We start from the raw sequence: 23,555 nt of genomic DNA, 5'->3' as shown, positions 1-23,555 counted from the left end.
AAGCAAGTAAGCTGGGAATAGAGTTACCTGCCATGACAGCATGCTGAGTTGTACCTTGGTATGGTTGAGGGGATGGAGAGGGAAAAGGGAAAAAAGAGCCAACTCAGGATCTTGCGGGGTAAAAATCCGCAACCTCCGCAGCCACCGCAGTCATGTGTTCCGCCGTGGCTGGTGGTGGTTGCCTGGCTGGACAATCAATTGCCTGCCTGGATAACAACAAACGAAGGGGTACGGAGTAGTAGTATAAAGCTCTCGCACGGTCTTCTCAATTTTCACCATATCGACATAAGTCACCTCCCTCACCACCATGTCTTCGTACCTCGCGGTCGCCATCTTCCATCCTCGCTATGGCAACTTCCAGCATTGGGCCCTCCATCTGCACACCAACACCGCGGATCACCTGTTCGAAGTCGACGGGGAACACCCAGGTTTCACCAAAGTCACTTCCCACGTCCACCCCCGGAACATACCCATGTACATCCAGTCAATCAGGGTCGCGGACATTGGCAACGTGGACATCCCCACGATCCAGGCTGTCGTGGACGCCGCCCTGGTAGACAACGAGACCCTCGAGTGGGACTGCCAAGATTACGTGCTCGAACTTCTCGAGGGATGCGAATGCGAGGCGGTCATTGATGATGATGACCCCGATTATCTCGAGGCAATCGGAATTCTTCGCAGTCAGCGGGGCCCGATTCTATGATCCTCGGTCCTAGCGTGCAACGGTGTATGTACCAAGAATGGAGGAACAGACAAAGAAAACGCATCCAAGATCAGATCGATCCATCTACACATCGCGTCATATTTCGATCACTTGCTGGCGGACATAATAAGCCCGGTGCATCATACTCGCATGAAAGCCACCATTCTCCTCCATGCCTCCCCGCGTAACGCCTGTGCTGTATCCCTCGTCCGCTGCATCGCGGACTGATTCTCCACCGCCCGCCGCAGCAGAAAGTGTAGACACTCCTCCGTGGAACCCCAGGCCAGGCACTTGAAAACCCCGGGCTTCGCTTCCGCATGACCTCCCGCAGTCACCATTCCCAAACTAATCTCGTCCGCCATCCCCTGCAGCTGACCCACCTCGACAGGGATTGTCTTCCGGCCCTCCCTTCGTCGTTGTTGGTAGAGGGTGCACGCCTTGGCGACACTCTCCCCGTTATGCGAAGCTACGAACAGTCGCACTGTCGGAAGATCCTCCGCCCTTTCGGATCCAAGCTCAGAGCCCGCCCCTCTGGAGGTGAAGGGGTAGCGATTCTCAATCAGCGCCTTCACGATTCCATTGTAGTTCGCGTCCGTCTCCTCTTTGGTGTCCCAGATCCTATCCCGTTGATCATGCGCAATATACGCCCCTCGGACCAACTTCACACCTACCCCCCAGCCCTCTTTTCGCGCTAGACGCAAATGGCCAGCCAGGATGTCCGCTGAGCGATTCAGATAGGCCTGGTAGGTATTCAACACAACAATCGGGGTTCCCTCTTGGGATGTCTCGGAAGGACGATTGAACCTCCTCATTAGATCCACCGCCCAAGAATCAATCGCCGCTTGAAACACTTGTTGCTCCGCGTCGATCCATAGCCGGGATTTCTGCGCTGCGACGGCCGCGCATATCTCATGGATGGCCACTGCGATCTGTGGCGGAGGATGGGAATCGTTCCGCGTGAGCGAGTGGACCGCCAGCGGACCAGCGCCAGTGAATCTAGTTAGAGGTCATAATACATCAGCAACTGAATCCCTTTGTGTATTGTATACAGCCCATCCACCCAGCGACAGAGAAAACCATACTTAACAGCCAGATAATCCCCTTCACCGAGCATCTTCAAAGTGCGTAGGTTCCCCTCTTTCCACTCATTGACCGCCTGTTCCCACTGTGCCTGCTGTAGCTGTAGCTGTCCCTGCAGCACTGCGGCAGTCGGTTCCCGATGAGAACTCTGGCTCACATGTGCGATCGACTCTCTTGCGTACCCCAGAATTACTCCCTTGAAGCCCAGTCGCTTCATCTCCCGGACAGTCCGGCGAACTTCGATCTCGTTGGTCCCCGCGCAGAAGTGATCGTAGATGGTGCGACGGAGGAGGTATTCCATTGCGGCGTTGGAGGAGGGACGCAGCAACGTGGAAGGGGAGTCGACAAGGAGCTTCATGAGCGACAGACAAGGCGTTAACAGAGGCGAGGCCATCACACTGGTGAGAAACAGCGAACGAAGGAAGGTTCGGGTCGGGAGGCCGGCGAGAGGAGCGGCGGCCACTGACGAGGGTTGCGCGGCCGAAGTAGAAGGGAACGGAATATCATGATGGTAATGGTGCGGATGCGCTGCATTTCCGGTCCCACTCGCTGCCACCGTAGTAGTCGCCGCCTTCGTCGTTGACGATCTAGCTATACGAGAAGTAGTCGAAGTGGAAATATAGAGCCTGTGAGAGAACAGTAGAGAGTCCGGCTGCGGCCGCGGCCGGGAAACGAGATGTAATGCTTGAGCTTTCATTTTCACATTCACGCACAAGTCAGTCCCTAAATCCCACGGACACAGTCACAGAGAGTCAGTAAGCAGAGCCAAATCCCCCTCTTCCCCTTCAGCCTATATTTATACCCCATGCGCCCTTGCGATGACCGCAAGGTGGGATTGATGACCCCTTCCATGCCACCTTTCGGCTCGAGATTCCCTCCGGTGCACCCCCCGATTGGCTTCCGTCGAGGCGGGATCGTCAGCAGTTGCATCTCCCCCTCCTCTCAACATTCACGTATCGGTTCAGCTGCCCAGTGCCCGCGGGCTTTTCGGCTTCTGCTGCCGCTTGCTGGGCCACTCAGCATCACCCAGGGATGTTATCAACTATGTATCCGGTGTTGTGAGTCCGTTGACTTATCTTCGGTCTCCCCGGCTTAGAGGCGGGGAGGGAGGGGTTAATCGCACGACCTTATCTATCGAGGCGGATCCTCCAGACTAAATGTGAGAGTAAAAGAGTCGCAAACAAGTGGGAACCAGACCATCAATCACAGGTACTCTCGACTCGAAACCTTGACTGCCTCTCGTGATAGTCCAGACCGACTTCTCAACAACCACAAAATCTGTTAACGAACCCCTTGATCAGGAAGTAAAACAATGCCGTAAAAAACGTAAATCAAGTATCAACTCATGCAAGTAACACGTAAAATCACAGCTGGAAGAAGGGTAGAATAAATACTAAAACATCCGTTGCTTCTCGTCCGAACGAAAGTAATCTTCGGGTTCTGCTTCCGAAGGTGAGAAAGAAGCCCACCGCGCCTCAACCCAACCCCACCGCTCCTCCCTCCTTAGTCTCACCCCGTACAGTTTGGGGAATCTCGCCCCCTCTTTACCCCCTTGCTTTTTCCGTGTCAGGTCTAGCATCTGTGAGATGGGTCAGATTGATGTCATGCTTTTGTATTACCGCCCCCGTTGAAGGAGCTTGGAGGTGGTTGGTTGTTGGAAAGCGGCCAAGCGGGGTTTAAAGAGAGGTTATCATAAATGGTGGTATACCGTGCTATGTTGATGGGTTGATTCTTCGGAGGGATCAACTCAGAACCGCGCCTTGTCCTAGGTCTTAAGCAACAGGCTGGAGCATTGAGGTTCTGCATTTCTGCGAACCACGGTCAAGTTTCAGTGCTGTTGGAAATGAGACGCCATGGGAATTGGACATGAGGTTAGTAGAAATCACCACGCCAGCCTGGGAGCTAGATTGACAAGCTCTGGTCGCTTTGAGTATGATCGCTGCAAGAGATAGTTCGTCTTCTTGCAGGCTGAAATCCTAGGGAATAGAAGTTGTGCTCATATTTGCAAGGCTAATGCTAACAATAATTACATCACATGATAATCGTTAAGGGTAGCCTCAATATCAGCTTGTCCTCCGTCATCAACTTACCATTGACAGCGGTTACCTAGTCGAGCAACGGAAAAAGCGACCGATATTGGCGAATAGACTGATCCCACCCACTCCTCTTACCAAAGCATACCCAGAAGGGGGCCACCCACAGCCCATCACCTAATTATCGACAGCAAACCGGTCCAAGAACTTGAATGTCCTTAGACCCTCCGTGAACTTATCCAAGAACGAGTCCGATGCCTCGTCTGCAACGTAGACACCGTCTCTTGAGGTCGCAATGCCTGCACTCTTCAGAGCTCCGGACCCACTTCCCACCGCGGCAACGGGCTTTCCGAAGCGGAACCCATCAACGAGGATCTGCAGCGGACGGCCCGCCGGATACAAAGTCGTGGCGTTGCCTTGAGGAGCAGTCAACGAGGTTGCTGCGAACAGACTCTCCGCCCCGGGCGCGACAACCAGTGCATCGAATTGAATGGCATCGGAGGCGGAGTAGGTCTGGCTGACACCACTAGCGAGACGCTCCGCCACAACAACCACGTCAACGTTCTTCTTGGCAAGAGAGTCGGCGAGAGTTTTGGCACCAGTTATAGAAGAAGCGCTCTGAACGGAAGCGAGGTAACCAACTTTGAGGCCGTCCAGCTTTTTCAGTGGGGTGCCGAAGCTGCCGACTCCAGCCGTGGTGTTAGTGTGGTAGTAAGTTGGGTCAGGCGCAGGAGGGCTCACGCCAATGGCGCGGGCCACACGACGGGCGATATCGTTGGAGATGCGATTAAGTTGGAGGACAACATTCTCCCGAACGACAGAGCTTTGCACGTTGGCGTTCTCGAAGCGGATTGCATCAATCACAAATTGCTGCTCGACGGGCGAGAGGGAGTTGTAGAAGAGTCGTGGCTGAGACCAAACATCAGAGAATGTAGGAGAGGTGCTGCGAAGATAGTTTCCATTGGCAACACGCCGGGGGGCTGTAAAAAAGCCATTGCCAACAGTCTGGTTGGCTTGCTTCGGAGAGCCGCTGTTGAGGGTGTTCGGGCTGTAGGCGTTGGGGTTGAGGGGGATGAACATTTGGCCTGCCAGACTTAGCTATGAGGGTATGAATAGGGAAGGAGACGTACCGGCACCATCCCGGTTATTGTTATGAACAGGCACACGAGGCTGGTTGATGGGTAGTTGCTCAAAGTTGGGTCCGCCGTGCCGATTCAGCTGGGTGTCAAGGTAGGAGAAGAGACGCCCCTGGAGAAGAGGATCTTCGGTAAAGTCGACACCACGGACGATATGACCGGGTTGGAACTGGGGCCTTTAGTATGCTGGGTTACACATCGGAATAGGGGGCACGCACCATAACCTGCTCGGTCTCCGCGAAGTAATTGCGAGGGTTGCGGTTGAGGGTCATTTTGCCCAGCTTTGTGATGGGGACATACTCCTCTGGAACAATCTTGGTTGGGTCGAGAAGATCAAAGCCAAAACGCAGCTGGTCGGCTTCATCCATAATTTGTACGCCGAGCTATGTGGGTCAGCAGTGCGTCGCGTCGAAGGAAAAGGTGAGAAACGTACCTCCCACTCGGGGTAACGGCCTGCCTCGATGGCCTCGAAGAGATCCTGGCGCAGAAAATCGGGATTCTTACCCGATACCTGCTGGGCTTCCTCCCAGACCAGACTAGCCTTACCTTGTAATGTTTTCCAGTGTAACTTCACCAGCTTAGTTGCACCGCTGTCTGTAACGAGGCGGAATGTGTGAACTCCGAAACCATCAGTGAATCGGAACGAACGCAGAATACCGTGGCCAGACATCGCCCAGAAAAGTGTATGCAATGAGCTGGGCTGCTGGCTGAAGAAATCCCAGGCCGAGTCGTGTGCTGTGGCAGCCTGGGGGATTTCATTGTCGCCCCGGGGCTTGACTGCATGAATGAGATCCGGGAATTGAATAGCATCCTGAATGAAGAACACAGGGATGTTGTTTCCCACAATATCTGTGAAGCGTTAGTATAGGCTTCGAGCAAGTTACTGGCGGACTGACCGAAATTGCCCTCGTCGGTGTAGAAACGAGTCGCAAAACCATGAACATCACGAGCCAAGTCCGAGCTACCGCGACTACCCGCGACAGTAGAAAAGCGTACAAACACAGGAGTCTCCTTCCCCTTCGCCGAAAGGAACGAGGCAGCTGTGAGGTTGGAGTAGTCTCCGTAGGAAACAAACACACCATGGGCACCTGTTCCACGAGCATGAACAGCACGTTCGGGAACCTACATGGTCAGCTTAGATTACCATGGTAGACATGGAAACTTACTCGCTCATGGTCGAAACGTTGGATCTTTTGGCGAAAGATAAAGTCTTCAAGCAAGGTAGGACCACGCTCACCGACGCTGAGGCTGTTCTGGTCTTCGATAGGACCACCTACGTCACTGGTGAGGTAGGTGTTGTTGTCGTTGAGGTAGTACTGGGAGAGAAACTCCTCAGTGGCTTCAGAGGCGTCGGAATCATCACGCCGGGTGAGCTCGCCAGTCATATACGGACAGGCGGCTTGTGCGACGGCAACGAGGCCGAGAAGACCAATTGAGCGCATGTTTCACGCTGCTTGTCTATGTAAAGTTTCAAGTGAGCAAATCATCAACCTGGATGACAGTAGATGCACCCTGGAGTGAGCACAGGGTCAGCCGACATTGACTCACCAGAACCGGCAAAAATCTGATACAGAGCGAAGCGACGCTAGAAGAAAGACGTGGGGAGCCCGAGAATTGGGAGGTGGGGGCAGGGAGAAGGAGCAGCTTATATAGAGTCGCGAAGCGAGGGGAAGGAATGAAGAACCAGGCCAGCATCCACGGCAATCGGAGAAAATTGAGAATAGCACGAACAACATGTCCAATGCGACTTCCCGTAGCCATTGGGAGAAAGCTGGGCAAAAGGGCGATGAAACTGGAATATCGCCCGGGCAGACTGTCCCTTGCCGTCTCTTGCTGGAGAGGATGCCTTGCTGCAGCAGGTGATCGTGAGAAATATGCTTCATTCTATTGGTTTGTGTAGGTGGAACGGTTGCAGCCCATCCCAGAATGGATTTAGTTTTACGAGCCAAGAACGTGGACGACAAAACCAACTGGTGGTTGTGAGCAAGGTTGAGGATTGACTGATCCAGCCGTTGTCGATCGTGGCTTGCGATTGATAGTAAGATTTAGTCCGTCCCACTGCTTGGTAATGCTGGAGGGTCTCGATGGTTCGGCGGAGCGTCGGAGCCGCGACAGGCTGACTTGGCATCAGGCAACATGACGTGATAACTTCGAGGTGAAGAAGAGAGGTGAACAAATGTGCAATGTGTTTAGAGAAGCATAGACCATGTTTTAGTGGACTGACCCAGTGGGGAGTTTCGAGTTGGATGATCCCAATGAAAGTGTGTGTGGGAGAGGAGTGTGTGTGAAAGAGATGGACGGAGTTGACAAGAGAAGGAAAAGGAAGGACGCGTCTTCCGCCAAGCAGCCAAGGGCGAGTTTCCACCACCACTACAGAGATTACAGAGATTACAGAGGTTACAAGGGACTCCCCGCACTGCTGCACCTCCTGGCGTTTTATCACACCCTAACCACTACTACTTCGGACTATTGCGCTACTCCTGCAGCAGTGTGCACTCGCTGTTATTTTGGGATCCCCCCCGTCAACAACCCTGGTCAATAAAAACGTGATGATCTCCACGACCGCTGCAGGAACGGCGCAACCGACCAGATAATGTGCGATAAGATTTTTTGAGCAGGGGGAACGATGTGCTATGGAGTGTATACTTTTGATAGAATCGAGAAAGCTATTAGACAATTGCTGATGAATACTCACAGCATTACACCATCTTCCAACAGTTCTAGGCTGGGGTATCTGAGTACTAGGTAAGCTTACCCGCTTACCCGGAACGGGAACCACACCTTACCTCCAGGCTAACTTGGTTGGTTGCTTACTTGGTATGCATCATATCTTCCAAGTTAGTACCTACTCCGTACCTTAGCCCTCAATCGTTTTCTAAGTTTAGGTCTTCATCGGACCACTCCGAACTAGCGACTCGCAGCCCCTAAATTGAAGCGGTTTGCTTACCGGACGGGTACGCTGACACCCATTCCTAGACTAGAGCGTGCTGCTGTTCAATGGTGTATCAGTACTCCGTACTCTGTAGATCGGCTGGGTGCCGCTAGGGGGAGGGGGGCGTGTGTGTGCATTCCCTAGTTCAAGAACTCAACTCTAGTATGATTGTTGGCTATAACCAGTTCCAACCATAACCTATCTGACAGAGATCTGGGCTTGGGCTAGACTCTTGCGTTCACTAATTAGTCCGGCAAGACTTTCTCCGAATTCCAGGACATTAGCTCCCACCTCCCACATTATCATCGATAACTTCGCAGAGCCAAGCCCAACGTCTCCAAGCATGTCTGTTCCACCTAGAAACGATCAATTTTAGAAACAAAATATCAATGGTCCACACCTACCAGTCGCTCATCCTTTTATCCATCCTCCTGCATTTGCCTCAGGAACATCACTAAGACAAACGCTGCACATATCACCAAAGATACACCAACATTAGAGACCAGCCACCACCACCACTACCTCCTCCTCCGAATTACGCGACTGGCTGGGCAATGTTCGCCTCGCTGCCGGGGTCCGGATCATTCAAGTCGTGATACACATCTGCCATAGGGCGACGAATACACACATCCATCTTACCGAAATTGATCTCATCGTTGACAAATTCCTGCACATGGTAGAACCGCATCATAGTGTCCAGGCGAGTGGACCAGGGGTCAAAACTGCGACAGAATTGGTTATGAGTTATGATACTCCTTCTCCGGGGTCGCGCACCTAGAAGACCAGGGCACACTTACATGCGCTGCACAGACATCCCGTTGACCTTGGCTGGATCCCTCTCATGGTCCCAGATCATCATTGCCGGCATCGCCAGGTCGGCCACAACCTGTCTCACCGGACATTCGGGTCGACATGAGAAAATCACGGTCTCCTCATCGACAACGAGGAACCCCTCCGGGTCCTGGAGCACCTGTACCCCGAACTGCCGGATGACCTCGATGTCCCGCTCAAGGTACATCTCATGCTGCACGTACACGCGGACCTCCTGCCCCGTGGTCTCGAAGTTGCGGGCGTCAAGGTACTCCTTCAGCGCGATGAGGAACGCATGCTGGTAGCGGGCACGGGAGTTGTTGGAGAGCTGGCCTTGCAAGTCGCGGGACATACTGCCGCAGTCGAACCCGATGATCTTGGTGATCCGCGGCATCTTGGGGTAATCGTCCAGCAGGTACCGGAGCAGCTGGTAGTAGGGGCTATTCCGCCAGAAGTGGAGCGTGGTGAAGAGGTTCAGCCGGACCTTCTCGAAGGCGGTAACCCCATACTCGAATCTCTCCTTGGTGATCGGATCGCGCGTGGCAACTCGGTGGGCGACGCGAATGCTGCAGGGGATGGTGTGCAGTTGATCGGGAACAACACAGCTCTCAAGTCTCTGGATGGGCATGAAACACAGACGGGGTTTCCCACTAGCATACCACGGCCACCCAAAATGTTAGTGTGTGTCTCTCTCTTGCGACTGAAGCAATTTCGGGGAAGTATACGCACAGCTCACGCTCATACCCATCGGCACCAATCCAGACTCTGCCAGTATTGATGATAAAGTCGACACTAGTGCCGTCTATGGCTGTGATCTTGATGATATCGCCACGTTTGCTGGCCTTCAGCTGACCGTACGCATTCAGAATAGCCTCACGGGTATAAAGAGGCACCCCAAGTTTGTACAGCTGCATGCATTTGAACATCTCCTGTTCATCGTTCTCTAGGCGGCGTGGCTGGCTGCTGCCAGGCGTGAGCCTAGCTACCGTAAACATGAATTGCGCTTGATTATCCTCACCGGGTAATGGCAGCGGCATTTTGAAGAACCAAAAGGGGTAGGAAACCTCGACGTAGAAAGATTTGTCCTCAGAATAAATGCCGATACCGGAGAAAGAGATAAGACACTATTCTCACGGTACGTAGAGAGATTTCGATGGTGAGGTTTTACAAGAACGTTGATGGAGATGGAGAGAGAGTTTAGGTGTTGCTGGCTGTTAAGAAGTCGAGCAAGAAGGATGAGAGACTCGTGTAAGGAACTACGAACACTTCCTTCGTTCTCCTGGTGTTCTGTGAATATGCTTGAGTTGACATGGGTTCCACACCTTCATCTGGGTGGTATTTGTCCGAATCCAGCTTTGCCGAACCAAGACACTTGACAATCTACATGCCGCCTACAGTCCCAATTCACTGACCAGTAGGCACTTCAGAACCATGTTGATGCCTTTCTCCGAGTATGACTGGAGAAACTATAAGTAAGATATGTAAAGTGCTGCTCCCACTGAAAGCCTCGTCGACGCTGTATATCAAGACCTTTCAAGATGCTTAACTATCACTGACTTCAGCGATGCTGCATGGTATCTCGGCCTGAAGATTGAACACAGCAAAGGAATCGTTCGTCTATCTCAAAGCGCGTTTCTGCAGCGCGTTGTTGAAGCCGCAGACCCAGGCAGTAAAAAGATCTGCAAAGTGCCCGTCGACGAAGGCGTTAAACTTGTCAATAATCAAGTACAGGCCTCCAAAGACGATATCAAAGACTATCAAGCAGGCGTCGGGGGTGCAATGTACTTAATGACGCAGACACGTCCCGATATTGCGTACGCTATTGGAAGACTAGCGAGATACGCAAGCAACCCGGCTAAGCAGCACGCGAATAGCCTCCTCTCTTTGAAAGATACTTGCGAGGAACTGCAGGATACTGAATCCAGTATACGGCTCACGCCGGAGACAATCCTTGCGGTAGACTTGGTGTCATAGTCGGACACGTCGACGCAGACTACGCCGGGTGCTTGGATACACGCCGTTCGACTTCAGGATACGTTCCTACATGGGTTAAAGGCCCAGTAACCTGTGCATCACGTCTGCAGTCCTGCGTTACAGCGTCGACATGTGAAGCCGAATATGTGGCGCTTCATGCGGCCGGCAAGGAAACCTGCTGGATTATTTACGTGCTTGAAGACATTGGCTTCAAGAACGTACGTCCAATGACGATATACGTTGATAACAAAGACGCCATTGCACTTGCCCGGAACGATCAATTTCACCGGCGCACTTAACATATCGACGTCGCGTATCATCGAATTTGTGAAGCTATCCAGCGCGGCGATATACGCCTCGAACATATCGAGTCTTCGGAAAACCTCGCAGCTACCCCCAGTACCGGCACCAGTGTCCACCCAACCACCCGCAATGCCCGCAGGCGCTGCTACATCTGGGCTTCTTTATAGTTTTTAGCAATATATCTGCATCCCTGACTAGTAGTTGGGTGATAGACTTCTTCTAAAGACTTAGATCCTACGACCTTTTATTGCCAGTTTCAGTTCCATCCGGTCTGCTATGTCATAGAAATCAGAACACTTCCGAGCCATAGTTTATATAAAGGGTATTTCAGAAGAGCTGCGAATTCTACAAATATTGATTAAATAGAAATGAAAACTGATCATCTTACCAGTGGAACTATAAACAACAGTTTTGCAGACTTCAAGTCATTGGCATATACTAGATCGCATGCATCAAGAGAATGGAGCGAGAGAGCTACCGTGGTTGCGACCTGGACATGATACTCGAAGTAGAATCCATACATTTATGACGTGAAATCCCATTGAACGATAACACTGCGTTAAGTTATAAGGCCATCAAAGAGCACATCCGCAGAATTCCGAAAGACAAGATGAAAATTTATTCCTCCGACACTACCTCTAACACCCCAGCCCGCTCACTCTGCTCTTACCATAAAGAATATCCGACATTCATTGCCGATAGACCACAGCATATGGCACCGCATCTCAGCGTTGGCACCATCTTAGGGTTGCGACTTAGTTTGACTTTGAGACGAGAAGCAATAGTTTCAACCCGAGACCCGGCGTCGCCGTTCCCTTTCCGACAGATTCATCTTCACGTACTGCTGAAGCGCGCGGACTGGTCGAAGATGTTTATACTGACGTATTGGCAGGACTACCAACTCTCGGACTGTTGGAACCGCTTGTCGTTGCGCTGGGCGTCTTAGAAGCAGAACTTTCAGACGACCCAGAGGATTCTTCAGCATTCTTCCGTGCAAACGCTTCGCCAAGCTGTCGGACCTCCTGGCTCAAATCATCCGGCTGAATGCACAGCTCAAGAAAGGCAAGCTTATCATGCTCGTCGTATGCTCTTTTGAGAGCCATCTTAAGATCTCTCTGCGTCTTGACTTGCAGGGTGAATAAGGACGGATTACTTTCCATACACTCCTGCTTCTTGGTAGCATAAGGGTTATGAGAGGACGCGTGAGGGCTTGCGGATAGAGAAGCGGCCAGCTGAGGATAGTTCCAGTTGGCGATGTAGTTATATGGCCCATCGTGGACGGCCGTCTAAGGAGTGTTGTTTAGTAAATTCGAGTAAACATGAGAGCTGCGCTACATACCTCGATCTTGTAGCCAAGATTATTGAAGATAATGATGATCGGATTCAGATGCTGACGGACAATGGTGCTGACCTCCTGTGCCGTCATTTGAAACCCACCATCGCCGATCAGAATGATCGAACGGCCCTGCGAGCGGCCAAGCTGAGCGCCAAGTCCAGCCGGTAGTGCCCAACCAATCGAGCAGTAGGGCATTTGGATTTGGCAGTCTGTGCCGGGAGGGAGCCGTATATGATTAGCAAGAAACCAAGCCTCTCCTGCGTCACAGAGCATCGTGTCATCACTTCGCAGAATGTTTTGAATGCCGTAAATAGCGTGCTCCAATGTCAAAGGAGAGTCAAGATCTTCCATCTGTGGAGGCTTTGCCCCCAGGGTCGGCTTTGGCCGTGGAACTGACTTGTGCTTGGATTCCATCGACGATCGGATAAGTTGTCTAACCACCGTGGCGAAGTCCACACCTTGAATGCATGTTCCATTGGGCAGTTCGACCCAATCTTTGCCGATGCTGATCATGCGACTCTTTTCTTCGTCAATGCTGGTAAAGATACTGTGAAAGTCGCACCAATTTGCACCGACAATAAGCCAAAGATCAGAATCCATGAAGACTTTCTCTCCTTCCGGATTGGTGAGACCATTCCATAATTGGCCACAATACTGCGGGTGAGACTCAGATATGCAGCGGCCATCTGGCTGGCAAAATACGGCACAGCCGAGTCTATCAGCTAGGGCTTCAATGTCATGCGCGGAAAGTAGACGGCGTGCAAGGCTCCCAAAGAGGAGGACGGGCTTCACCGACTCATTCCAGGTGCCAGTGATAGCATTGACGGCTTCCTCATTTCTCCGAGTATGAATCATTGTCTCAGGTATCTTGAATGGGGAAGGAGAGGAGCATGCAGCTCCTGCAATGTCATTAGGAACTTCAATAAAAATGGGAAGAGAGGATGCGAAACACTTGCTTATAGCATCATCCAAGTCTTGCACGGCTGTTTCTGCCGATTGGAGACGGATGGAGGCGGCAGTGACGCCCCGATAGGCATCGAGGGCTTGTTCCCTGTTCGCTGCGCTTGGTGCATGATGCAAGAACTTCCTACTAGCTAGCATCCCTGTCGTTGGGCACCCAGAGAGGACGATGATCATTATGTTCTGAGAGCAAGCGCCTGCCACTGCATTTAGGGCCGAAAGAGCCCCTACCACATATGGCACGATAAGAACGGCAATTTTTGCGGGCGAGGTTCTGGCGTAACCGTCTGCTGCGTAACCTCCATTGAGCTCGTTACAGCATCCGATCATTCGCAGGTTGGGATTCTTGAGGATATTATCCAGGAGTACAAGGTTTGTGTCCCCTTGAGAAAGTTAGTCGAGCAAGTACAGTACACTTGAGCAAGGTTCTTACCAGGCACAGCTAAGAAGTCACGAATTCCGAGCTCCTCCAAGCGATACCCAATGTAAGTGCCAATGTTGAAGCTGTCTTGGTAGAATGTAGGCTTTGGGAAAGTCTTCTCAGTTCGAGTGCTTTCACTGAATGAGGGGATCTTGATTGTTGCCTGTCCCAGCAAGCTGCTCTCGTATCGTGAGCTCTGTCCATTAGAATGACCCTCGGAGTCTCTTTGGTAAATGGTTTGAAGCATCTGGGTTAGTTGATCAAGTGATATAACATGAGAAGACTGATAGAAATTCTTCTTAACGAATATTTCGATAGCCTTTTCAATCTGCTCTCTCGAACCGCCATAGGGAGACGACTTGATTTGGCCCATTCGCAGCAGCAAGTTAGACATGCCCAAACCTGTTGTATTTTCTTGGGGGTTCCCCACGACAACAATAGACCCTCGAGGTCGTATATACTTAGCAGCATCCTCTAGAAGTGCTTCGGTACCCTCAATCATAATAGCCGCGTCAGGACCACCTCCGGTCAGCTTTCGGACTTCCGTAACAATGTCTGGGGATGTATTGCAGTCCACATAGAAATCAACCCGGAGTTTGTCCTTGTACATAATCCGACCGTCGCCTCCAGTGGAAATTGCAAGCACTCGACAACCATGGGCTTTAGCGTACTGGCATGCCAGTGATCCGATGCCACCCGCGGGTCCAACAACAGCTTGTACCGGTCAGTACTAACTATACCCACTTCTGATACGTTGTCGACTTACCCAAAATGTCACCTTCCTTCACCCCAGTCTCTTCCACAGCTCTGAAGCATGTGGTTCCGGCACAGATTATAGGTGCCACTGTGTCGAGGGGATACTCCTTCGGGATGCGGACAGCATGACGTGCTTGAATGACGCAGCAAGTGCCAAAAGTACCATCAACAGAGAAGCCCGTCATTTGAGCTTTAGGACAAGCCAAGAAGTCGGCTCGCTTGTCGGCCTCACAGACGCCACAAGTCTTGTTGACCCACTATTGCTGTGTCAGCCTTTCGCAGCTGCGAAAATCCGGGGATGGGATATACCTGCACGCCCACATGATCTCCAACTGAGATGTCTTCTACCTCACTTCCAACAGCCGTCACAATACCTGTGCCCTCATGTCCCTCTTGCCTTGTGTTAGCGGGATACAGGTGAGCTGGTTAGAGAACGTACCAACGCGCTTTTCTCTTTTGATTGTGGAGGGCGTTCCTGATATTTTGAGTCAGAGAAAATTACGACGAATACAGCTGAGAGAGTCACCTTTCCAAGCATGAATGTCGGAATGGCATAGACCCGAATACTCAAGTTTGACGAGAACCTCATCAGGTGCCGGCGACGGAACGCAGCTGTGGCAGACAAGAGAGTCTAATTAATCAGCGGAGGTGATAGAAAAGAAGAGGGAACGACATGGCTGACTGGAAGTGGATTCATTGCTGGCCTGAGCACCCCACATCATATTCAATCTGGCTTCGATATGGAGACTAAGGGTGGGTTTCTCTCGGGAGATGACAATATAGAGCAATAGACAATGAAAGTTAACGTGCGCTGTATCAAAGTGCCACCATCAAAGCTTGGGTTCGCCCGGCGCAAGCCGCACCTTTATAGACCTTGCAAGGTTTGATGAAGACATGGCTCAATGCAGGACTCCAAAGTTTCACGTTAGAGTTGAATGAAGAAGTTGACATTTTTGACATGTCGGTTAAGCAAGAAGGGGTAGAGGTCAGTGTCGATCACCTTCACATAAGGGAATCTGATTACCTCATTCAGTCAGCAACTTCCTGCTCTCAGAAGGTGAGTTTCTCTCCCTACTCGGTAGGAGATCTCCACACCTCGGGATCATTTTCCATTGTCAGCTGCACAATTATTTCCTCAGATGTAAATTAATTCTTTCTAGCACCCCTTGCCGTTCGCAGAAACTCTCACGCATCATTGCTCAAGTGCTTCTGGTAGTAAATCTATGATCTGGAATACATTCATGGACGCTCTTTTGTCCAGAACTAATTTGTCTCTCGGCACAGCAAGCCTCAATGTACGCCGTGGAGAATGGGTTACGCCGATTGAGGACTGCTTTCTCGCCCCATTGCAGCAAAGAAGCAGTCTCTCACTCATATCCTAAGGATAAGGATAAGCTTTCGATGACGAAAGATATACATTCCAGAAAACCCCGTGATCGCGTGGGGCGGCCGGTTTAGAGTTGAGCCCCAGCTCATTTTGGAGGGAATACTGCGTCTGACTCTTTACAGTGAGGCTCCTGATTGAACGTGCTCCTCCGTCGATGTGCTTGTATGATACGGTGTATCTTGGATCCTAGGTCTACCAAACTGAGCAATCCAATGGTGTCCCAATCTACACTTCGCCCATGGACTGCGATTCTATGGCTTTCTGAACCAGAAGATTCACCGAAAACACTTCAGACCCGAGTCAAATTCAAGATGCAGGGGTTCAGGATTAACCAAGAATGCTAGGGTACATGGGTGCTCTGCATGAAGACTTATCGGTACATTCTCTAGCATTCAATCACAGATCGATGACATCTTCTGTAGGGATCGATGCTGCATAAGGTAATCTTCACCGAACTTTATTTACGCTGATGGAATGACGGATCATCGGCATGTTCCTCAGCGTGGGAATTGAGGCGAAACAATATCCTCATCTTATAATATCGATCACGACACTCATCACCAGGCTGCAGAATATACCAAGTTCGGTAAGCTTAGGCAAGGATGAAAAGGAAATTGCCAGGTTGATACCTAATGGGTCAGTATGCCAGTGGTGTTGACAACATTCCGAGGCTGCGCTGATCTCACTTCTTAGCGCCGAGGGAGTTACAGTACAAACTCTCTGGGTGCTCAAAAAGTGTCAAGATAGGATCTGGCACATCTCGGTTCTCTTTTGGCCAGAATACAGGGACTGAATTTCCGACCAGATGGTAGAGTTGATGTGTTAAGCCTGCACCGAACCAGCCATCGAACAATATGAACTTAGAAGTCTTAGCTGGCATCATCGCTCTCCCATATATTGACCGATTGTGAGCCTTCTGAACGTTGGAAGTATACAGCTCACAATAATCTTTCAAGGTCGATCCCCTTCAGTATGTGATGTGAAATTCAACTCACAAGTGACCGTCGTGTATCAATTACCGCAACACCCATGTCCAAACGGCGGAACTTGATATCGGGGACAGTTCCCCATATTCTTGGGAAGAAGAAGGCCCGCCGTCTCTAGCCATGTTACCGGTAGATCAGGCAGGAAGTTTCGTATGAACCTGTTTAAGATGGAGTCCATTGTTCAAGGTTCCTAATTCCAACAAACCAAGCGGGTGTGGCGCGATGGATTCAGGTTCATGGGCGGAAACGTGCCGACCGGAGCCAGGGTGTGTAGCCAATCACCTGCAGCCCGGTAACTACACTATCTCATCTGCTCCACTTTGCGATAAGCCAAATTTTTTCCATTGCCAAGGGATCAATGGTAGTCATGGAGGATGGGGTTTTCTTTGACTTTCGGGTCGATGAAAGCTTGAGGAGTGCATACACTTTCTGGCTTGAGTAGACACAAAGCACCGTGCTGTGGAGCATGCTTGACCTCCAGGCCGAAATGTCTCACAGCTCAGATCAGGATGGAGAGGTTGCTCTGGAAAAGGGCCCATCTCAATCTGTATGTCCGCAAGGACCCTACGACGCTTCTGATGAGACTTACCCGGATGGGGGCCTTCGTGCCTGGCTCGTGGTACTAGGGTCGTGGTGTGCGATGGTGCCTTCGATGGGCTTGTTAAACACCATCTCCGTCCTGCACGCTTGGACATCCACCCACCAGCTGTCCAATTACTCTGAATCTAGCGTCGGCTGGATTTTTGGGGTATTCAGCTTCTTCCTTTACTTTGCGGGCGCCCAAGTGGGTACGTTTCGCTTTGCATGCCCCTGTAGCTGCAACAAAACTAATTATCTCCATCACAGGCCCCATCTTCGATAGTCGTGGACCATTGCCAGTGATTATTCCAGGGTCCATTGGACTCATCGTAGCAGTCTTCTGCTTCAGTGCTAGCACAGGTCAGCAAGATGAACAAAACCAACGCCTGAAATATATCGCAGACTAATCGATTACCAGAGTACTACCAAATTATGCTCTCATTCAGCGTTCTCGGCGGACTATCGTCCTGCTTGCTCTTCACGCCTGCGATCTCTGCCATCGGCCATTGGTTCAATGTCCGTCGGGGTCTCGCCACGGGCATCGCATGTACAGCCGGCGGCCTGGGCGGTGTTTTCTTCCCGCTGATCATCCTCTATGTCGCGCCACATCTTGGTTTCGCGTGGGCGCTACGCATCATCGGGATCATCTGCTTCGTACTGTGCGGGCTGGCATGCCTGCTCCTCAAGACCCGCCTGAAGCCCGACCCGAGTCGCCACATGGCCATCGACATCCACGCCCTCCGCGAACCCAACTACGCGCTTACGACCCTGGCCGTCTGGCTGGTAGAGTTTGCGGTGTTCGTTCCGTACACCTATCTGTGCTCCTACGGCCTCTCCGCGAACCTCGGCGAATCCATGGCCTACAAGCTCTGCGTCTTTCTCAACGTGGGCGCCATCCCCGGCCGTGCATTGCCCGGGTTACTGGCCGACCGCATCGGCCGGTTCAACGTCATGGCCCTGACGGCGCTTGTCTGCGGCATCATCACCTTATCTCTCTGGTACAAAGCCGGCACCAGCGAGGCCGCGATCATCGCGTATTCGGTCTTGTTTGGGTTCTGGAGCGGGGCCGCCATCAGCCTGACCCCGGTGTGTATCGCGCAGGTCTGCCGGACCGAGGATATTGGCAAGAGGAATGGAACGACGTTCACCCTCGTCAGCTTTGGGACCCTCACCGCCATCCCGATTGCCGGAGCGATCCAGGAGAGCAACGGCGGTAACTTTGGAGGATTAATCATCTTCGGGGGCGTGCTGTATCTGGCGGCGTGTGCGGCGTTTGTGGTTGCTAGAGGGGTGGCGGGCGGCTGGGCATTGAGGATAAAATTCTAAGCGATGGGCCACTTTATAGATATTTTTATCACTGACGGACCACGAGGCTGAATGTGCCATGGTCGCGCGTTTTGTAGATAGCTTCCGTCCTGGATGATAGACTGAAAATATTCTGCTTCCACACTACATCAGTCTGTGAGCCCGAACCTCGGCCCCGCCTGTGGGTTCATTGAGATCATCGTCTATCACTCACTAATCACTAGATCATCTCGTCTCCAAAAGTTGAAGGCATTACTCGGACATCCTTTTCTTTGTTCTTTGGTGTTTTGCCTATGGGGAGAGGCTACCCCAGAATCTCACCAAGCTTCACAGCTAATTACTCTTTCCGTAGCGAGTTATCATTTCTCGATTGTTCTAGATCTACTATGGCTAGTCCTGATGGAGGAGTTACTTGCCTGACCAGTTTGATTGTCCCAGCTAATATGGCAGTACTAACTCGTATTGTGAATGCTTCGCATATGAGCTGGAAGATCCTTATTATACCTCCTCCTGGAGGTTCGACGTGGACAGTGATAGCATAATTGACGCTTATCATGTGTGACCTTACACAAGCTATCAAATCGAGATAATCATGCGCATCGCGACCAGGTGACCATTCTAGTTATGTCTATGGCTCTATCGGAAACAAACATAGTTAACTTCGAACAACCACCCCGACTACGCATCCCTCAACAACGGACCCCTCTTGATCGGCTCCAGATTCGTGAACTCGAGCGTCGGGGGAAGCGCATCCTGGTTCCAGTACACGATCGCATGGCGCAGCAGATGCGCGTACGTCCCGGGGACGATATCGGAGCCGTCGTGCTTCCTCCACAGCGACCCTAGCGTCTCCTTGTACACCTGCAAGATCAATCCGTGGGCGAGCTTGAACCCGAAACTCCGCGTGAGACAGCCCTCCACGATCTCGCGCGCCTGCTTCTGCTCCGCCGTCTCGGCCTCGCCTGGTGTCGGCAGCGGGAGCGACATCAACTCGAACGCCTTGCGCCCGTCCCACTCGGTGAAGACGTTGATCAGCTGGGACCCCTCCATGAAGTCGATCCCGTAGAGGTGATCGCGGATATATTCCGGCCCATTCCAGCCGCCGTCCTCCTCGTCCACAAGCCCCATAACCATCGATACCACCTGGCCCTGGATGATGTAATCCGTCAATAACCGACTAGACTCCTCCTCGTTGATAATCCTGCTGGCCCCGTCCTCCCCCTTCTCCTCGATTTTGAACGAACCCCCCATCAACGGCACCCCCCTCAACAAGGGACTCGCATGCATGCCGTCCGTGGACGTTTTCCCCTCCCACAACTTCAGCAGCAGCTTATGACACCGCAGGAAGAGCGGGTTATCTTTCCTCGCCGCGAGGAAGTAGTTCGTCAGGCCGCGTTGGTCGGGAAGGCCCGTGAAATAGGAGAGGACCTCGAACGGCGAAGCGGGGTTCGCGATCGTCTCGGTCCAGAGCCGGTCCAGATCGCCGATCTGAATAAACCCCACGTCCGCGTAGACCCCGCCGTACCGCAGGAGGAGCGGGAAGCGAACGAGGTCCGACGTGTGCTGCGGTGCGTAGGCGCCGCTGATGGTGCCATCGGCGAAGGCGCGCGGGAAGAGGGTCGGGTCGGTGATGTCGAGGTAGTCGCGCACGTTCTCGCAGTCGAGAACGCGAATCGTCCAGCCGAGCTTGGAAAAGCGACGGTGCCAGGCCCGCACGTTGCGCTGGGTGTATGCATGCATGTTCTGGTAACCGCTCGTCCAGAAGAACCAGATGTTCTTCTCATCGCCTACGGGCTTCGCATGGATGATGTCGTGGTCGATCTGGAAGTCGTCACGGAGATCTAAGAGGTGGTGGGGAATGGCGTGCATCCCTACTGGTGGGGAGTATAGAGTATCGGCTCCCATGGTGGAAAGGTGAGTGGTTTGGATGGAGGTAGTGACAGTGTCAGCGAGCATTGGCTGGATCTTTTGAGAACCTTGGAGAGAGGGGAAGACTCTCGGCAGATGATTCCTTCTGCTTGTGCGTTCGAAGCCTCTTTGAGATTGTGGTTTGTTGACATGGTAATAGTTCAGGCATGGTAGTAAGTATTTATCTCGATATGCTCTGTGGGGATCTGATCTTATCCGGCCGATAAGAAACGCTAATCGCATGGGCGGTGGCGTGGCTGACACATGAGTCATGCTCGCTCATCCTTGCTCATCTGTGCCAAGGTGATCAAGGGATTAACCTGGCATAATTTTTGAGGCTTATTCTTGTGACGGATGATTATTTCGTGCACTGCCGTATTATCATGGAATTGTGGAAATGTTCAGCACTTACGAGGATTAGGCGACTCCATACTCCGCAGATGCGGAAGATCCCGACGGTCATTTGAATGAATGGACAATGGTGACAACAGCACCTCGGCATACCCAAGCGGTAAGCATAATCTGATAGTTATTGGCATACTCACCTTCTATGCTGCCATATGATACTAACAGACTCATGCCAGGCCGTTTGAGCTCGGCCCGATATTGGAACCCGGCGAAGCTGCCGAGCTCAGTCCCGGCTCTTCGCGGCCCCACTCCCTGCTGCCGTTTTCAGCAGTCCATGAGCCAGGTGGTTCTCACTTATTCTTCGATTTCCATGGATATCTTTACCGTGATGAAGAACCGTGCCCATAGACCCCACGTCATGCTTGATATAGCTCGCCGATGCTGCCCCACAATAGACTCAAGCGCATTCAAATTCATGTCGTCATCAATGACATCGCGAGATACAACCGCAACGCGGGACATATAAAACCGCCGACGAATATGTTCGGAAATATGGTCCCATTGAACAGAATCAATAAACAAGTATCACCATAATGGACAGTTTCCAAGACGACTTTTCCTGGTCTTTCAAGGCAAAGCACCCCTTTAAGGTGATTGTGGTGGGTGCCGGCATCGCCGGGTTGACGGTTGCCTTGGGCTTGAAGAAGGCTGGACATGAAGTCCTGATCCTGGAACGAGTACATAAGATCGCAGAGGTGGGCGCAGGCATTCAAGTCGCTCCGAATGCTGCGCGGATACTGGGACGGCTTGGTCTTCTCGACAAAGTCATGGAGAAGTCGAATGTGCTGGAGAAGAACTCCCTGCGCCGATACGCCAACAATGAGGAACTTGGAACTGCACCTCTAATGCCTCAGGTATAACCACCTCCATCTAATATGACATGGGTTATACCTGTGCTGCTAACCGAATCGTAGGTCGGTCAAAAATACCATGCGCCACTTGCAGTAATTCATCGAGGGGATCTCCAGCGCATTCTTCTCGACGGGGTTCGGGACGCGAACATCGAGTTGCGCATCAGTTCCCGGGTCGTCCGAGCGGTTGACGACTTCGAAGCCACCGTTCAGCTCGAATCGGGCGACTGGATCTCTGGAGATGTGGTGATTGCTGCGGACGGGATCAAGTCCGATCTGCGCCATCAGATCGCATCCCACCATGGTGTCAGAGACACCTGCGAGCCCACCGGTGATGCGGCCTACCGCATTCTGATCCCCAAAGACAAGCTGCAGGGCGACCAGCGCGCTCTGGAGCTCCTGAACCACAACGTTGGAATGCGTTGGATGGGACCTGGAGGACACATCATGGCCTACCCTATCAAGAACAACACCGTGTACAACATGGTACTGCTTCACCCGCAGAAGCCGGGGGCTTCCAACGAAGAGAGTTGGACCAGCAAAGGCGACAAGCAGGAGATGATCTCCTTCTACAGCAAGTGGAATGATTTGGTTCGAAGTCTCTTGAGTTACGTTCCGGACGGCGAGGTCATGGAATGGACTCTGAACTCGCACTTCCCCCTCCCCTCGTGGGTGGAAAACAAATGCGTTTTGATGGGTGATGCGTGTCACCCAATGCTGCCGTATGTGGCCCAGGGTGCTGCGCAGGCAATCGAGGATGCTGGTGTGCTTATGTGCGCTCTGTCCATGACCGAGTCGGTTCCCAAGGCATTGGCGGTCTATGAGCTGGTACGCAAGGACCGTGCCGAGCGCATCCAGAAGAGCGCCGCAGTGACGAGAAAGGCGCTGCACCTACCCGATGGGGAGGAGCAGGTCAAGCGAGACGAGGCCATCCGAGGCTCGGGCAAGAACCCCGACCTTTGGGCTGATCCCAGTTGGCAAGACTTCATGTGGGGTATGTATCAAACTCATTCCGGCTTGGAGCTCATTTGTTCTGACATTTATACAGGGACGGATGTTATGAAGGACACCGTCGAGAATTGGGATGATCTGGTGGCTAAGAGTCATGGTTATCATGTACATGCGGTGCATGCAGTGGGTTATTGATGAGGCTATCCTTTGCTAATAAATGAGCGAGTGGGTGCTTGTTTCGATACAAAGAGTGGACCCAGGCATGGGGTATGATCAGACATTCAATATGTACAGATTCTTGACTCGACTTTCTTACTAGTACGATATACAGTGGGCACATGATCTATTGCATATATACCACATGATGTTACTGTCGTTCTAGGTGATCTATACGCGCAATGTACTTGGATATACATACCGCACAAGACAGCACAATTGCGCAGCAACAACCACAGGAATCAGTCCTCTACACTGTCATACTCATCTATTCGCAAGACCAGGTCACTCGACAAGGGGAGAGCACCATTTGAATCAAGGTAGGTAATGTGTCTACGAAGAGGGCATAAAGCAAGCACCAAGGTTAGTGAACGAGCGCACCGCTAGGCCCGGATAGCCTTAGCGCACGCTCTTGGCGTCATAAATCTTGATCGAGCACCCAAGGAAGCCGGGCTAGCTCAATCGGCAGAGCGTGAGACTCTTAATCTCAAGGTTGCGGGTTCAACCCCCGCGTTCGGCT

At 52.0% G+C, this 23,555-nt stretch overlaps 9 protein-coding genes and 1 non-coding gene across 10 annotated transcripts; 4 read left to right on the top strand and 6 right to left on the bottom strand.

Annotated features, from left to right (window-relative positions):
* Nucleotides 1–221: 221 nt before the first annotated feature.
* Nucleotides 222–773, top strand: BO86DRAFT_178782 (uncharacterized protein). Its single transcript, XM_025666571.1, has one exon. It carries the CDS (start codon nt 308–310, stop codon nt 701–703), a length of 396 nt encoding a protein of 131 aa, XP_025524477.1. The 5' UTR covers nt 222–307; the 3' UTR covers nt 704–773.
* Nucleotides 774–843: 70 nt separating this feature from the next.
* Nucleotides 844–2,480, bottom strand: BO86DRAFT_382062 (putative proline oxidase Put1; the record flags this gene model as incomplete). The annotated part of the gene is made up of 2 exons (XM_025670795.1): nt 844–1,699; nt 1,786–2,480. The coding sequence occupies 2 exons, from the start codon at nt 2,478–2,480 to the stop codon at nt 844–846; spliced, it is 1,551 nt and encodes a 516-aa protein (XP_025524476.1).
* A 291-nt stretch (nt 2,481–2,771) lies between these two features.
* Nucleotides 2,772–3,714, bottom strand: BO86DRAFT_391698 (uncharacterized protein). The gene is made up of 2 exons (XM_025672653.1): nt 3,492–3,714; nt 2,772–3,362 (listed from the first exon to the last, which is right to left on the bottom strand). Exon 2 carries the CDS (start codon nt 3,360–3,362, stop codon nt 3,177–3,179), a length of 186 nt encoding a protein of 61 aa, XP_025524475.1. The 5' UTR covers nt 3,492–3,714; the 3' UTR covers nt 2,772–3,176.
* A 279-nt stretch (nt 3,715–3,993) lies between these two features.
* Nucleotides 3,994–6,394, bottom strand: cat1 (catalase catB; the record flags this gene model as incomplete). The annotated part of the gene is made up of 6 exons (XM_025668298.1): nt 3,994–4,901; nt 4,947–5,121; nt 5,171–5,335; nt 5,386–5,801; nt 5,849–6,074; nt 6,119–6,394. 6 exons carry the CDS (start codon nt 6,392–6,394, stop codon nt 3,994–3,996), a joined length of 2,166 nt encoding a protein of 721 aa, XP_025524474.1.
* Nucleotides 6,395–8,419: 2,025 nt separating this feature from the next.
* On the bottom strand, nt 8,420–9,810 carry BO86DRAFT_412251 (SRR1 family protein; the record flags this gene model as incomplete). The annotated part of the gene is made up of 3 exons (XM_025674642.1): nt 9,424–9,810; nt 8,682–9,344; nt 8,420–8,606 (listed from the first exon to the last, which is right to left on the bottom strand). The coding sequence occupies exons 1-3, from the start codon at nt 9,729–9,731 to the stop codon at nt 8,420–8,422; spliced, it is 1,158 nt and encodes a 385-aa protein (XP_025524473.1). The 5' UTR covers nt 9,732–9,810.
* A 956-nt stretch (nt 9,811–10,766) lies between these two features.
* On the bottom strand, nt 10,767–15,119 carry BO86DRAFT_402667 (thiamine diphosphate-binding protein; the record flags this gene model as incomplete). The annotated part of the gene is made up of 9 exons (XM_025673881.1): nt 10,767–11,130; nt 11,854–12,257; nt 12,311–13,650; nt 13,701–14,402; nt 14,455–14,701; nt 14,754–14,836; nt 14,884–14,919; nt 14,971–15,056; nt 15,115–15,119. 9 exons carry the CDS (start codon nt 15,117–15,119, stop codon nt 10,767–10,769), a joined length of 3,267 nt encoding a protein of 1,088 aa, XP_025524472.1.
* Nucleotides 15,120–17,196: 2,077 nt separating this feature from the next.
* BO86DRAFT_450233 (putative oxalate/formate antiporter) lies at nt 17,197–18,768 on the top strand. The gene is made up of 3 exons (XM_025676778.1): nt 17,197–17,605; nt 17,664–17,756; nt 17,815–18,768. The coding sequence occupies exons 1-3, from the start codon at nt 17,284–17,286 to the stop codon at nt 18,720–18,722; spliced, it is 1,323 nt and encodes a 440-aa protein (XP_025524471.1). The 5' UTR covers nt 17,197–17,283; the 3' UTR covers nt 18,723–18,768.
* Nucleotides 18,769–19,379: 611 nt separating this feature from the next.
* BO86DRAFT_320531 (glycosyltransferase) lies at nt 19,380–20,606 on the bottom strand (the record flags this gene model as incomplete). The annotated part of the gene is made up of 1 exon (XM_025668297.1): nt 19,380–20,606. The coding sequence occupies one exon, from the start codon at nt 20,604–20,606 to the stop codon at nt 19,380–19,382; it is 1,227 nt and encodes a 408-aa protein (XP_025524470.1).
* Nucleotides 20,607–21,550: 944 nt separating this feature from the next.
* Nucleotides 21,551–23,014, top strand: BO86DRAFT_402664 (salicylate hydroxylase; the record flags this gene model as incomplete). Its single annotated transcript, XM_025673880.1, has 3 exons — nt 21,551–21,871; nt 21,932–22,862; nt 22,917–23,014. 3 exons carry the CDS (start codon nt 21,551–21,553, stop codon nt 23,012–23,014), a joined length of 1,350 nt encoding a protein of 449 aa, XP_025524469.1.
* A 468-nt stretch (nt 23,015–23,482) lies between these two features.
* On the top strand, nt 23,483–23,555 carry BO86DRAFT_t250. The gene has a single exon. It is a non-coding gene; the product is annotated as a tRNA-Lys (tRNA).

Source organism: Aspergillus japonicus (genome assembly GCF_003184785.1).
Source record: "Aspergillus japonicus CBS 114.51 unplaced genomic scaffold BO86scaffold_56, whole genome shotgun sequence".
In the NCBI taxonomy this organism is placed as follows: Eukaryota; Fungi; Ascomycota; class Eurotiomycetes; order Eurotiales; family Aspergillaceae; genus Aspergillus; species Aspergillus japonicus.
The sequence above is the reverse complement of the archived record's forward strand: the minus strand, read 5'-3'. Positions and strand labels throughout refer to the sequence as shown.

Bases quoted from the DNA above. Each gene is read 5' to 3' on its own strand.
- BO86DRAFT_391698 (XM_025672653.1), bottom strand. From the start codon at position 3,362: ATGCTAGACCTGACACGGAAAAAGCAAGGGGGTAAAGAGGGGGCGAGA.
- BO86DRAFT_178782 (XM_025666571.1), top strand. From the start codon at position 308: ATGTCTTCGTACCTCGCGGTCGCCATCTTCCATCCTCGCTATGGCAAC.
- BO86DRAFT_450233 (XM_025676778.1), top strand. From the start codon at position 17,284: ATGCTTGACCTCCAGGCCGAAATGTCTCACAGCTCAGATCAGGATGGA. The intron at 17,606-17,663 runs GTACGTTTCGCT...TCTCCATCACAG, and splicing joins CTTTGCGGGCGCCCAAGTGG to GCCCCATCTTCGATAGTCGT. The intron at 17,757-17,814 runs GTCAGCAAGATG...ATCGATTACCAG, and splicing joins CTGCTTCAGTGCTAGCACAG to AGTACTACCAAATTATGCTC.